At 37.0% G+C, this 14,471-nt stretch overlaps 2 protein-coding genes across 4 annotated transcripts; both read right to left on the bottom strand.

The window, feature by feature from the left end:
- Positions 1-1,306: 1,306 nt before the first annotated feature.
- On the bottom strand, positions 1,307-5,154 carry LOC120264890 (probable galacturonosyltransferase-like 7). 3 transcript variants are annotated; one of them, XM_039272774.1, is made up of 3 exons: positions 3,704-5,154; positions 1,757-1,826; positions 1,313-1,377 (listed from the first exon to the last, which is right to left on the bottom strand). In XM_039272774.1, exons 1-2 carry the CDS (start codon positions 4,849-4,851, stop codon positions 1,799-1,801), a joined length of 1,176 nt encoding a protein of 391 aa, XP_039128708.1. In that variant the 5' UTR covers positions 4,852-5,154; the 3' UTR covers positions 1,313-1,377; positions 1,757-1,798. The 3 variants fall into 3 exon arrangements, with proteins under 3 accessions (XP_039128709.1, XP_039128708.1, XP_039128707.1); XM_039272775.1 differs by lacking the exon at positions 1,757-1,826 and having other exon boundaries at positions 1,307-1,377; XM_039272773.1 differs by lacking the exon at positions 1,313-1,377 and having other exon boundaries at positions 1,826-1,912.
- Positions 5,155-7,598: 2,444 nt separating this feature from the next.
- Positions 7,599-10,271, bottom strand: LOC120264891. The gene is made up of 3 exons (XM_039272776.1): positions 10,170-10,271; positions 8,099-8,200; positions 7,599-8,008 (listed from the first exon to the last, which is right to left on the bottom strand). Exons 2-3 carry the CDS (start codon positions 8,190-8,192, stop codon positions 7,863-7,865), a joined length of 240 nt encoding a protein of 79 aa, XP_039128710.1. The 5' UTR covers positions 8,193-8,200; positions 10,170-10,271; the 3' UTR covers positions 7,599-7,862.
- Between the last annotated feature and the right edge of the window lie 4,200 nt (positions 10,272-14,471).

Here is a 14,471-nt window from a genome sequence, read left to right as displayed (position 1 = left end):
ATGAAGATGCTAATCGATCGGGATGACCTATCAATTAAATGATTAATAATTTTAATGAGTATTTCGAAACAAATCAAAATTCAGTGATTTACCAAAAACCCACCTTAATGATTAGGAAAATAAATGCAATGTTTGAAAAAAAAACTAAAAGAAAAAACTCTTTAAAAAAAAATCAACAGGTGACAAAAATATATACGAACAACATAAGTGTCAACATAATTTCCATTAGGAGTGCACTTAGGAAACATTAAATGGTGGGTAATCATGTTACTCAAGGTAGCAATGAGATTATTAAACTATTAAATAAATGATCGTGTTATAATTTAAACCAAATAATTAATTTAAAACTCGTCCAATCTCAAATTATGTAATGTATATATGGAAAACCTATCATGTACTAATAGTTTCAAATTAAATAATAAAAACAACTAATCATGTAATATAATATATATATATATATATATAGAGGACCAATCCTCTATGGACGTCCATAGATACGAAATTTATGGATATCCATTATCAGCCGTTGGATCTCGATCCAACGGCTAACATTGATGAACAGTAGATACTATAGTAATATAAAGCGATGAATTACTCGTCGAACGAAAGATAATCGCAGCGTGATCATCGTTTATCGATGTTAGCCGTTGGATCATGATCCAACGGCTGATAATTGGACGTCCATAGATTTCTTATCTATGGACGTCCATAGGGATGTAAATTCATATATATATATATATATATGTGTGTGTGAAGAAACGAACATTCACAAAAACATCCATAGTTGAGACTAGGATTTATATTTTTAAACATAGTGAAATTATTTATTATATAATGTAGAATCGTTGGATTAGAATTGATCCCCTCTGTATAATATAATATGGTTTCATGAGTTAGTAAAATGTAGGTTTATGGGAATATAAAAATAAAATCATAAAAAAAGTAGATGCTCTCAAAAATTCACTGTAGAAGGTTAGAAACTGCAACATAAACTACATCGGTGAAAACACTCGCCTTTTGCAAACAAAAGCACTTTCATTGACAACATCTAGATAAATATATATATATATATATATAAAAAAGCAGCTCATTTTACAGGTAGAAAAATAGCACCAAACATGACAATGGAAAACATGCAGAGAGACTTAAAAACAGAGACTGACATGTGACATGTTTGCAATGTGAGGTGGCAAGAAAAAATACCAGCCATTTGTTGGTCAATTGTCTCATAAATATCTCCCTGGCATGTCTAGTTTTCAGAATAAATCAATATAAAAATAAACAATTAAATAATTACCTTTTTTTATTTTTTTGGTCACCAGATCTTTGAGAAGCCCCATTTGATTAGTGCTCTACTTCTGCTTCAATTTGATTAACCTACATTATCATTGATTTCCAAAACCATTAGTAAATAGAATGTGCAAAACATGTTGTTTAAACCCTGCATAATGTTTGGCTAGTCCTTTTGATGTCCACCACTAGACCACTCTTAAAAGTCAATCAACAATAATGGCAATAATACTCCATGAACATATATGTAAATGAACTTGGGATTCCTTACAAAAGTAAATGCTCTCAAATGAAAAGCTTCAAACATGGTTTTTATCAAATAACAATAATGATGATTGAATACTGTTTGTACACAAGCATATAGAAAAATAAATGAAATACCAACCACTGATATGTTCAACTAATTCCAACCATCCAACAATGAATGGTTATAGCAAGTATGTAAAACAGTAAAAGAGATCAATACCTAATGCACTTTGTAATTCTTGGATTTACATCAAAAGTCCAATTAATGATCAGGAAGAAGGGATACAAGTCTGCTTCAGAAAACACAAACAAGAGAGAACATCACATCAGATGAGCCTGAACGGACAGCCAAATGTTTGATAAGAACCATGCTGGCCTGGTCCATGAATATGAAATGCTATCAACCTCACACCAATGCCCCATAAGAGGAAGAAGAGATACAGAAGAATCCAATCAATAGAAGAATAAAGAGTCAATTCTTTAAGATGACAATCATGCTTCAGCATTGTTTAAGAAACAACCTAATCTGATGTATAAAGAATAAATAATAGTTGGAAGGAGACTAATAGCAATATCAGAACAAGCTAAAACTAACAACTTTGCTGATATGAAACGAGAATAAAGATTTCGGTTTGTGATACTTTTCCTAAAAGGATGCAATTAGAATAGTAAAAACCACATAACCACTACTAAGACAAAGACTGATAAGAAATCTCTGAGTCATGTTTAAGTACTTGTTCGAAAAGCGGGTTGGGACCACCTGGTTTTGCCGTATTGAATACGCGCGCACTCTAGTGGAAAACAAGAGCCAGGTCTCCCCTCAAATAATACAAAGATGACTAACAAAAAGAACTGGATGAGAAAAATAGAAAATGGTAGTAATGTATATGACATTGGACCAAATGCTAGTAAATAATAAACAGCTTTACAATAATATTCATAACAAGTGAAATGAAATAACTTTTATACTACTCATTTAAACAGCTTTACTTAACAGCCATAAAATTGCTTTAGATCATGACTTATACAATAGCGATAAAGTTTATCGAACCGTGTCACCTATGGATGCAAATCGAATTGTATATGATGATACAACCTAGTGCGAGCATGGTTACTCGAATAAAATACATCTAGAGCTGGCAGGCTTCAACACTACTTGTCTGGATATTAAAAACACCCATCATACAATACTCTATATACATTGATTCCCACTCCCAAGCAAGCATGCAATTTGACGCATCACTCAAATAAACAAATCAAAAGCAGTTCAAATATTTCATCCATAATTGGGTAGCTACAACTAAGTAAACCTCCATAAATTGAACTTTTCAGAGGAAATAATCAACACAAGACATCAACAACCAACCATGAATAAATGCATCACTGTACCTTGGCAGGAACTCATATTATATATATATATAGTACTGTGTACACATCCAATTCCTACTCCCAAGCAAACATGCACATTTGACAAAGCACTCAAATAAACAATTCTTAACATCAACTAAAACCAAAGTAAAGCTCACACAAATGGAAGCTTTAAGAGAAAACACAGAGATCACAAGGCATGAACAATCAAACATGAATAAATGCACAATGAGATGTTAGATTCTTTGATCGAAGTAGCTGGAAGGCGTTGACGCAACTTGGCCAAAACTAACTTATAATTAAAAAAAAAAACAGAAAAGAAAAGAAAAGTTTCCAATAGCAATGCAGTACAACGCACAAATTGATTCCTACTCCAAAGAAACCATGCACATTTGCCTCAGCACTCAAATAAACAATTCTCACCGTCAACTGAAAACCAAGTAAACCTCACAAAGATTGAAACTTTCAGAGAAAACACAAAACACTGTGCCATAAAACCATGAGCCTGAATACTGTTTAATAATAATTATTATAAAAACAACAACACTGGCAGCTGCCAGTTCATCAGGCTCAAGTTGGCAAGTAGAAAAACAGAGGAAGAAACCCATGACTCAACTCCACCTTTCACAAGAACCAATCGAATATCTCTTTTAATTATTATTAAAATACAAATCACCTCGTGAAATTAAATCACCAAAAAACTAGACAAAATTAAAAGGAACGAAATTTAAAGTGGGAGAAAAAAAAAACAGAGAATTATAACTAATTACTTAAAATTCAATTAATGGATATCGGTTACCGCGAGGAAGAAGAGGAGTCGGCGGCGGCGGCGGCGGCGGCGGTGGCGGTGGCGGTGGAGGTGGGGCCATAGAGGTCGTAGTGGGCCCAGATGGCGTCCAATGGGCATGGGCGGTTGGAATCCAGGCGAGCCCACGGCTTGCCGCTGCCGCTCCAGTGAAGAAGGCTCACCGGACCCGGGTGAAGATCGCGGCAGCTACCCTTCACGTTGTCGCCGCCGAGGCCATGCTGGTTCCACCGGTGCTCGATTGGGGCAACATGTCCGGCGAAGACGAGAAGGAATGGTGGTAATGAGCCCAGTTCATAGATCCGACCAGATAAGCCACCGCCTTTCTGGATTTCCATCCACTTTTCGATCCTTCTCGTGAACGCCGCCTTCCGCCATTGATGCAGATCCATAACCATTACACCAGTGTTGAAGTAGCATGGACGGCGGTCGGCGAAGGTCCCGGCGAGGCGGGGATTGGACCAGAAACGAGAGGTGAAGTATTTGGTGAAGTTGGCGTGGCAGTATTCTGGGGCACCGATGGTGCGGGAGCCGAGGCGCGTCCGCCACAGCTTGGCGATGTCGTCGACGAGGACGAGATCAGAGTCGAGGTAGATGACACGGCGGACGCAGGGCTCGAGGATGTCGGCGAGGTAATTGCGGGCGTAGTTGAGGGGTTGCTCGAGCGCGGAGCGGACAGAGGTGGAGATAAGCCGGCGGACGCGGTCCGGGTCGAAGTAGTAGATCTTGAAACGGAGATCAGGGAAGGCGGAGAGAACTAGGGTTTGGAGACCCGGATCAGAGACGAGGAAATGGAAGAAGATGCTCTGAGGGCAAAGGGCGTGCTGGAGAACGGAGTGCACGGCAGCGATCGAGCCGCGGAGGTATTCCTCATCGAGAGTGATGGCGATGTGGACAAGAGAAGGGTCACAGATGGTGGAGTTCTCAGCGACGGTAGCACATTCAGCGGCATTGCGGAAAGGGGAGGCTTGCCGGAAGGAGAACCGGTCCGGCGAGGAGATCCGGCCAGGGAATCGAAGATAGGGATCGAAATGAGAGGATCGAATGGCTTCAGCCGGAGGGAAGGATTGCAAAGAAGGAGCGAGGACGATGATAGCCATGAAGGCTGAGATAAAGCCAGAGATCCTCAACAGCAACATCATCAACCCACGCCGGTCGCCGCCCTTCCTCCGGTGACGGCGGCGGCGGCGGCGCGGTTCAAAATCAGAGAAAACCAGCGAGAAACCCTAGTATCATCAACCCACTTCCGGCCACGTTTTCTCCGGTGATTCCACTGGGCGGTGACTGTATCGCAGTTGGAAAGGCGCTAGTAGAGTAACACAGCGGTGACGGCACTCGCGGTACGCTTCTCCACCCCCCTCCACTTCTCTTCACGGAGGGAGGAGTAACTCCCGGCTATCCTTTTGGCTTTCTTAACGACAGCAACCCACCACCGTTTCCTAATATTCGACGATATTATCAAAAAAATATATAAATATATATTTATATATATTTATTAATTAATTAATTAATTTATATATATATAGATGGGAAATAATTAATTTGAATAATTAATTGGGAGGCAAGTTAACATGAAGAACAGTAAAAGGTTCGCAGGTATCCCAGCTGGACTAGTCTCTATGGACAGAGACGAATCATGTCCGTCCATTTGTCCTCGTGATTCGGACGAGATGATTTGGTGTTTTTATTACCTGATTAAGGGAAACAGGGAGGGTAGATTGGTCATTTGGGTTTCGTGGGGTTGGGTTTGATGTTTGGAAATGACGGTTTTAGCCTTTTTAGGATGACGAGGAAAGGGTTGCACGTGTCGTGACTTGGGAGAGCATGCGATACGTGGATGGCCCGTGGTGAGGTACGTACGAAGGGACGGTCAGGATGATTACGCCGATGCAGTAAGGGTACGTGTACGGTCGGACCACGGCCGACAAGGTGAAGGATTGCCTCGGGATACACAACAATTAGTACACGTGGTGAAATCTCATTGGTGGATAAGTTGATTAGTGCGTTCTAGTAGCCGTTGGAAATCCCATGACTAATTCTTAAAAGGTAATTCGTTTTAATTTTTCTTGTGATTAATTGTAAAATGTTGAAATTCAAATTAGTGATAAGGATTTAGGAAAAATGGATGATTTGGATCATTTAATGTTGTGAAAAGTGATAGGGTTGGATTGTTGCTTGAAGTGATTGAGATTTGTGACCTAAAGAAGGGAGCTATCAGAGGATTGATTACATGGTGTTTGTATAGATAAACATTTGCAAGATGGTTTGGTTGTTGAGATGTCATTACTCAATGTATACTAGACTACAGGGCCACTGTTGTTGGGTAGCGGGGTACATTGGCCGCAGCGGCGGACCCAAAAATTTGATATAATCCGGATTTAAATAAAAATCAATCTTCACGATAAACACACTGTGTTCCAACCACGGTTTCACCATGAACTCCCCTTTCTTTAGCCCAGACTTAAACTTTATCGGGTGAAGTTCAGGGCGAGGCTGGTCATGGGCGAGGCGCAGGCGTGGGCGGCGACTGGTCGCGATCGCAGGGCGCAGCTGCCGAGGGCTGCGCTGGATCGAGGGAGGCGCGGAAAAAAATTGGGTTTAGAAAAACCGCCTCGATACTAGTGTTAGGGTTGAAAAGATTAAACAATTTTTTTCATTAACACAAAACCTACTAATGTCATGAGGGATATATAGATACATGATTATATAAATAAAGGTAGTTTATACTGAAATATAGATATACAGCTGTATACACAGCTGTATTCCCTAACACTTCTAACATTTTTCGGCCGGCCAACCGGGCTTTTATATATATATTTAGAAAAGGTAGAAATACCTGATTTAGTTCATCTAATATAATTAATTTAACTTTTTAATCCCTCTGATATAATTTGATTTTAAAAATTCTTATATTTTAATATTTAAAAAATATAAATCCTCTATAATATAATTTATCTTTATGAAATTTATGAGTACTTACATTTTTTTTAAAAATATTAAAATAAAAAAATCACCGGAAACAAATCATATTAAAAAGATTAAAAAAATAAATTAACTATAAATAGGATATTCTACCCTATATATATATTTAAAAAAAAATTGGTTTGTTAGGATATTAAAATGGTTATAGGAGGGGTTGCAATGGTATTATGGTTTACCACGTTAATGTGTGTTTTATTCCACGTGACCATAGTTATGCTATAAAACAATTTGATTAAAATAACAATTTTGATAAATTTTAAAAAGAAAAATGCCACAAATGCATGTGCATCCAAGGACACAAGTATCTATTACTCTTTGGCATTTTACTAAATATTTTTAACAAAATGACATTTATAAAGTTAAATAATTCTCATATTATTCAATCAAATAATTATAAAAAAACCACCATAAAATCATCAAAACCCTAGAAATTTATCCAAATTTCAAATGAATGCAAAAGTGGAGCCTTTTCCATGGAAGGCTTTATGCATATATATATATATACACACACACAGAGAACAGGTCAGTCATCTAATGGCATCCTTGATAACAAATCTTAAGACAGTAAAATCAACGGTTGAATTCAGATCCAACAACTGTACATCTACTCTACAAGTGTTAAAAAGGACATGTAAATCAACCGTTGAATTTAGATCTAATGACTGCACTGCACGTTGAGTTTAGATCTAACGACTGCACATCTACTCTACAGTGTAGAGTATTCAGTGTGATGCTATCTACGTTGAACACGAACGTTCACCATATATAAAATTGTGAACAAACCACATGTCAAGAGTGAACACATGTGTGGTGCACAGCCGCAAACTCAATAACGCATATTCTCACCTTGCACAGGGACTGAGAAAAGAAAAGGAAATCACAAGTGCTCCTGAAAAAGATAAGGAAAGAATTTACAAGCATCCAACACTATGGGCATAATATAAAACTTCACGGTACAAACAACCGATATCTCGCATAAAAAGACATAACTCATTGTTCAATTGGTTTATTTAAATGCAATCTCAAGGCCAACGCATGCAAGATTTAAGGGAAAAAAGTTGATAATACGTTCAAAGGTATCAAACCAGAAAGCCTGAAAACCATTTAGTGAAATAGAACAAAGTACTGAACTGTCATACAGTGGATGGATTTGCACATAGCCGCCTTCAACTTATGATTCAGATTGCTTGACGATGAAATTCTGGCGGCTTATGGGGTTCATAACGACTGGTGGTCCAGCGGTGCGAGGCCATGCCTGGAATTTCTTGTCAGTGGCTTCCCACCATTCTTTGTCAGAAACTGTATGCGGAGTGGTGCCTAGTTTCATGAACACAATTAAGTTCAATTGCCACGTGGTATCAATGAGATAGTTAAGAAGTTAAAAAGAAGAATAGAATGAGAACAGACCTCCGAATATCTTTTTCTCGGCAATTAGAACATCGCAGAAATATGCAATCGCAAAGCTACCAGCCAAACCTCCAATGATGTATTTGCCTGACATCTTTAGAGCTGCATAGTAGATGGAAATCATTTACAGAGAAGAGGGCAGCAAAAGAACTTTGTGGTTTGCAATTTTAAATGACTGAGCAAACAATCTAATTGAAACACAGAAAAGATATAATTAATGCAAATCCTAGCAGAATTCGAAATGATGGTGCAAAAAAACCCTTCCATCCATTCTTTCATTTTGAGCAAAATCACATCCAGAAGTTTCATTCGAATATTTTACTGACCATATAAGGTTATGAAAAAGGATATTGAAAGAGAGCTTATATCAATCAAACCATCTTCCTAAAAGGTAATGTTTGAAATTCCTAAAGATGCCTGAAAATCTTGAATGCTATTCCATTAAGTCATCAAAGACTCAAAAGAAGCTAGCAGACAGAGAATTGTAACAATCAATCTAACTGATTCTAAAACAAGATAATAAACAAAATCCATCAGTGGGAAAAAGACAGAAAACAGAGGATGAGACGTATGAATATCCCTTGCACAATGCATTCGAACATGGTTATTGAGCTCAAATATAAGACTTTCCCTACTAGTACCTTCAGTGAACCTAACTAAAACTAACAATGTGAATACCACCAAATATATGCATTACGTTAATGACCATGGAGATATGAGAATGAAGCTAGCAAGATCTTCTGAGCACCAAATATATGCATTCCAACCAAAAGAATATGGTGGTGATGTTATCTTTGAACTGGTATGTCTGTTACACATAGCAAGGCTATAGGCAAAAAGGCAATAATAGATTCAGACGTCAGCAATAACCATGGGACAACAGCAGATAACAGATACACTAAAACAAGTTTTCAAACAACACAAAAAAACCCTTAGTGTTTACCAGTTGCCACAGGTCATAATCTAAACCAGTTGCTCAGTGCTTTCCAAAACCAGTTGATTGTAAATCAAAAGAATAGTGTACCATAACAATCAGCAGATTTTCCAAAAATTCATAGTACTCATGCATCTAACTCTTTCATACAAGTGAGGATCCCACAGTAAAGACTATAGAAGCAGTATCACAAAGAACATGCAACATGATCTACTTTGCATATGCCCCCTTCAGATCTCTCAAAAACAACAACATATATATACACATCCGACACGACCTAATGCACATTAAGTCTCAACAAAGTCGGAAGGCAATCCTTGAATTTGAGCATGAAAATAGTTGACTGTTATCTTAAAAACAGAACATTTCAACCATCAATAGCTAATCACATAATGTTAAAAAAGTTCATCAGACTCATGAGAAGAAAACGCTCATCAAAATTTATCTTTACACTAAACCAATAACGTGGGAGCTCTACATCCCACAATGAAACAAAGGTTTTCTGCTCTAAGACAAAAAAGAACCGCAACAACTAGCTTTCCCTTACGACATATCTAATCAGGTCATCATAGCGTAAGGCTGCAAAAAACTCTTACAAAACCTAACTAAAAGTGATTTAATTTCTGGTTTGGAAGTTTGCATATCTTCCTCAAATTTGACATTCCACACGCACAATTAGACACCATAATCACAAAACTAAAAGAGTGAATTGCCATCATTGAACGCATCCTAAAAAAATTTTTTTTAAAAAAAAATCCATCTTTACAACCGAAACTAGAGAAATTGCAAAAATCGATTTTGAATCCAAACAATTCTAACGAAATACTATAAATAGGCCTACAAATCCCCAAAAAACTTAACACACTTGACATGCGAACAAATGAAACAACCCAGAAATCTTCAACAAAACTAAGATTCAGTTATTTCAACATAGATCATCAAATAAAAACCCAAAAATAACTACAAACTAAGAATCATATTTATGAACCCTAGTTCTCCATCTTCTCCATCACCAGGATCGATTTCACCACCAAATCAATCATAATAAGTCCAAATTTTTCAACATCCACAAAGCCCGAGATCCAAGAACAAGTAGAACAAGAAGAGATTGAAGCAAAGAAAGGGTTCGATCTTTACCTCGATACGCCTCCGCGAGAAGACCAGCGAGAGAAAGAGAGGAGACGATGACGAAATCGAGAAAATTCGAAGCTAAAGAAGAGCTGTCTGAACAAGCGGATTCGGGTTAACGGGTAACAAACCCGGTAGTGATAGAGCGGATTCGATGTCAAAAACAATCTTGATCCGAATCCGTTAGCTAGTTATGACATTGATCCGAATCCGTTTGTGTATAACGGGTCTCCGGATTAAATCCGGTTGTAAACTTTTGATGGAGGTCTTTGGTATAACTTAAAAAATATATATATATTTAAAAAAAATTTAAAAAAATGTAAAACATTTAGAATTTTTCATTTTTCACATTTTTGTAACTTTTTTTTCTCAAAAGTTTTACAAATAACTAATGATCTCTTAGTCTATTGGTACTGAATCACTTGTGTAAAGTTTTCATTTTGGGAAGATTCAGGATTAAAACCTACACAAAATGAGAGAACGGTATTGTTGAGCTTGCAAATACACTCCGCAATAATGCACGCTCCTGATTTTAAACTTTTAAATGAAAGTGCTTGTCCCCTAGTATAAAAAAAAATTTACAAATAAACTCAAAAAATTTTCACACATTGACATTTTCTACAAATTATGGAAATTCATCATCAAGCATTTCTGTAATACCCTGAACCTGTGGATAACTGTTGAAAAATATATTCAGGGTATTACTACTGATTGCAGATAGAATTTTCTACGAGAATGTCTTGTTGAGAAACCCCAAGTGGACGAGCAAATGCGACTTAAGTGTAAAAAGTTTTTAAAAGATTTTTGGGTTAAAGAGTAATAGAAAAAGGATTGATATGAAATGCTTGTGAAAAACTAAGGACTGAAAAGGTAAGTTGAAGGGATCATTTGGAAATATTGTTATAATCCAAGGACCATTGGATAATTTGAAAGGACCTTTTGAGAATATTATTTTTATAATCCAGGGACCATTTGTGAGTTTTTCAGGGACTGGTTTGTAAGAAGTTAAGTTTTGAGGGACTAAAAAGTGAATTTCGGCTGAAGAGTTAATTGAGAGAAAAAAATCTAGACTTTTTGATGATTGTTCATCTTACTTCTCCACCATTTTTGCTACAGAACTCGAGAGTTAAAAAGAGAAAAGAGTGAGAGATTTGGAGAAATTGGAAGAGATAAAAGCTTTCGGTATTTGGAGAAAGAATGGATGAAGTATTATTTGGTAAAGTATTTTTGATGATTTATTTGTTGGTATACTTGAATGTATGTGTGTGTATTTTTGGATTGAGAAATGTAATTTTTTCTTGAGAAAGAAGAAGGATTTATGATGAAAAATGATGAGTTATTGTTAATAAGAGTTGTTCGCTCAATTTTGGTTGGAAAAACACCATGATTTGAGTTGGAATTTGCTTGAAATGGAGGTGAGTTTCCGGGATTCTTGTAGTATCTTGCTAGCACGAGATTAGGGTTTGGTTTGATTAATTAAGTTGATAATTATGATGATTAGGAGGTTAATGATAATGGTTAGATTGAAATGGGTTGAGTTAGTCAAATTGATTTGATTAGATCAAACCAAGTTGGATTGAATTGATTGAGTTGAATTGATTTGGTTGAGTTGAGTTGATTTGGTTGAGTTGGGCTGATCAAATCAAGTTGAGATGGTTTTAGGGTTTGGTTCAGTTGATTTGGGTTAAGGGTTTTGGACTGAACCAGAGTTGGTTCAATGGATTTTGAATAAAGAATTGAGTTGGTTTCGAGTTTGGTTAGATGAAATTAAGTTTGGTTCAGGTCACATTAAGGTTGGTTCGGATTGATTCAGGATGTTTAGCTCGAGGCGAGTTTGTTTAAATACAAGCGAAAGGCAATTGGACTATGCAAGGTCGGGTTTTTAACCCGAGTTGGAGTGAAGTGGGCCCAATAGAGTCTATTATTGTTTCTTGTATTTTCTTTTTGAGTTTAAATATGTTATTTATTTTTTATTATATTATTACAGTAGGTGTTGTTCGGTCTTGAGAGGAGTTCAGGATCTAGGAAGGAACCCAAAGGGACCCATGGGTGAGTTGGTAGTGGCTATTATTTTTTAATATTAATTATTATTATTATTTTGAAATAATTGTTTAATAACTAGTATTTTTGGAAATAATTATTTAAGTATTTCATTTTATCATGTTTAATTTTCATGTATAAAGGTTAAAATATATGTATATTTACTTACGCAGTTGATGTTCACGACAATCGTGTTGATCAGTCGGTTTCGTATAATTATACGTGTTGTGAATAGTGAAAAATACATGTATATGTGATTTAATTATTCAATTCATGTATTTATTTTTGATGGTTATATATGCTTTGATTTGGAATGATTTGTGAAATCATGTGAGCGTTTTAAAATGTTTTCACCGAAGCAATATTTGTGGAATTGGTTTTCATTCTCGGAATAGGAATGGTATCGTGGATCCGGATTTTCTTGGTTTATCGTTGTTATACTTTTGACGTTTGGGCTTTTGTGGAAATGATGTTTATTTTCGTGATGTGAATGCTTGTCTCGGATAAGGATCCTATGATGTGATTTACTCTGATTGTTTTATTCTTTGATGTTTACGTGTTGGTTTGGATGGTGACGGGCTAAGGCCCAGACTCATGCAGATAGTGGGTCCCAGGGCCGGACCTTTAGAGGTGGCGTGGTGGACACGAGGTGTTGATTTGTCCGGGATCGGTGGGAGGCGTAGAGCCACGATTGGATTATCAGTCGGGATCTCAGAGTCGCCCACATGGGGACCGGGGGCCCAGTGCTGAGCGCGAGGCTCAGGACGGCTCCCAGACCCTAGTCGCGACCAGGCTAAGTGGGGAGAGTTTTCGAGTCGTGGAATTGAGAATGGATTTTTTTATATTACTTGTTATTTTGGGTTTGTGATGAGGGCGAAGCCCAGTGCAGCTCTTAGGAGGCGGTCTCTCCACAACAATTTGGATTTTCTTAGAAAATTGATTTGATATTGATTTGTGATGAATTTATGTTTAAAAGTTCTTTAAAAATGTATTTTTGCTAGAATTCGGTATTTTGGAAAAGTTGGAAAAATTATTTGAGAAGTTGGTATTTATATATTTTATATATCTGTATTTGAATATTTGAAATTATTAAGTCGTCTCTGAGCCAGCTGAATGTCTTTGATATCTGCGAGAGCAAGACCCTAGATTTCTGTTCGAGGTTTTAGAGCTAGTCGAGGGTTAAGTCCAAGAGCTGTAGTGGGTCCCATACTTTTCTTTATATTTGTTAGTATCGTGATCTTGTAGCAGTTGTACCTACAAATTTGAGTTATTATATTTGTTGTATTTATGTATTTGAATCCCTGCGGTTGGTGTAAAGTTATAAATTGTAATTTGTAAGTCGATTTGGTTTCTCGAGAGGTGTCAGGGGTTTCCAGGTTAAAAAGGAATTTTTAGCGATGGGTGCCACATTTACCTCGGTAGAAGGGGTGGGTGTGACATCTTTTTGGTATCGGTAGTGGGAGTTGAGATATCCCCGGTTGGTAGAGATCGCGGGTTATGTCTCGAGCCTAAGTTTAGAAGTCGTGTCTAGACTTAGAGGGTTAGTAGTGATTGACAGAGAAAGTTAAGGGCCCGAGTAGAAGTATTTAGAGTCTCCAGTCGGGTTAAAACCCTAAGTTGCGTATTGGGATTGAGGGGCCGATAGTAGGTTTTGACATTTGAGACAAAGAGTTTGAGTAGTGTCTCGTGATCGGGATCATGTGTTGAGATATTTTGTCGAATTGGTTTTATTCAAAATGAGTTAACTTAAAGATGCCAAAGAAAGGTGTTTGGCGTGCTTTTTATCGGCCCGATACGTAGTGATTTGTAGTGTGATTATTTACTATTGAGCGAGTTGTAGCAAGAGAAAGCGGTCTTGGACCCATAAGTGAAATTGATGATATCAGATTGATGTATGCTAGGGAAATTTCGAGGGACGAAATTTTTAAGGAGGAAGGATTGTAATACTCGAACACGTGGATAAGCTGTTGAAAAAAATATATTCGGGAGTATTACTACGAGTTGCGATGAGAATTTTTCTACGAGTAATCTTGTTGAGAAACCCCAAGTGGATGACAAGGGACTTAAGTGTAAAAGTTTTTAAAAGATTTTGGGTTAAAGAGTAATAGAAAAAGGATTGATATGAAATGCTTGTGAAAAACCTAAGGACTGAAAGGTAAGTTGAAGGGATCATTTGGAAATATTGTGTTATAATCCAAGGACCATTGGATAATTTGAAAGGACCTTTTGAGAATATTATTTTTATAATCCAGGGACCATTTGTGCAGGTTT

The sequence above is a fragment of the Dioscorea cayenensis genome, chromosome 7 (assembly GCF_009730915.1).
Source record: "Dioscorea cayenensis subsp. rotundata cultivar TDr96_F1 chromosome 7, TDr96_F1_v2_PseudoChromosome.rev07_lg8_w22 25.fasta, whole genome shotgun sequence".
NCBI classification, from domain to species: domain Eukaryota; kingdom Viridiplantae; phylum Streptophyta; class Magnoliopsida; order Dioscoreales; family Dioscoreaceae; genus Dioscorea; species Dioscorea cayenensis.
Note: the sequence above shows the minus strand (reverse complement) of the source record. Positions and strands in the feature narration are given on the sequence as shown.

Excerpts from the sequence above, each read along its gene's own strand:
- LOC120264891 (XM_039272776.1), bottom strand. The coding sequence starts at position 8,192 with ATGTCAGGCAAATACATCATTGGAGGTTTGGCTGGTAGCTTTGCGATT. Across the intron at positions 8,009-8,098 it reads CGAGAAAAAGATATTCGGAG|GCACCACTCCGCATACAGTT; the intron begins GTCTGTTCTCAT and ends TCATGAAACTAG.
- LOC120264890 (XM_039272773.1), bottom strand. The coding sequence starts at position 4,851 with ATGATGTTGCTGTTGAGGATCTCTGGCTTTATCTCAGCCTTCATGGCT. Across the intron at positions 1,913-3,703 it reads GACTCCTCTTCTTCCTCGCG|GCCAGCATGGTTCTTATCAA; the intron begins GTAACCGATATC and ends TTCATGGACCAG.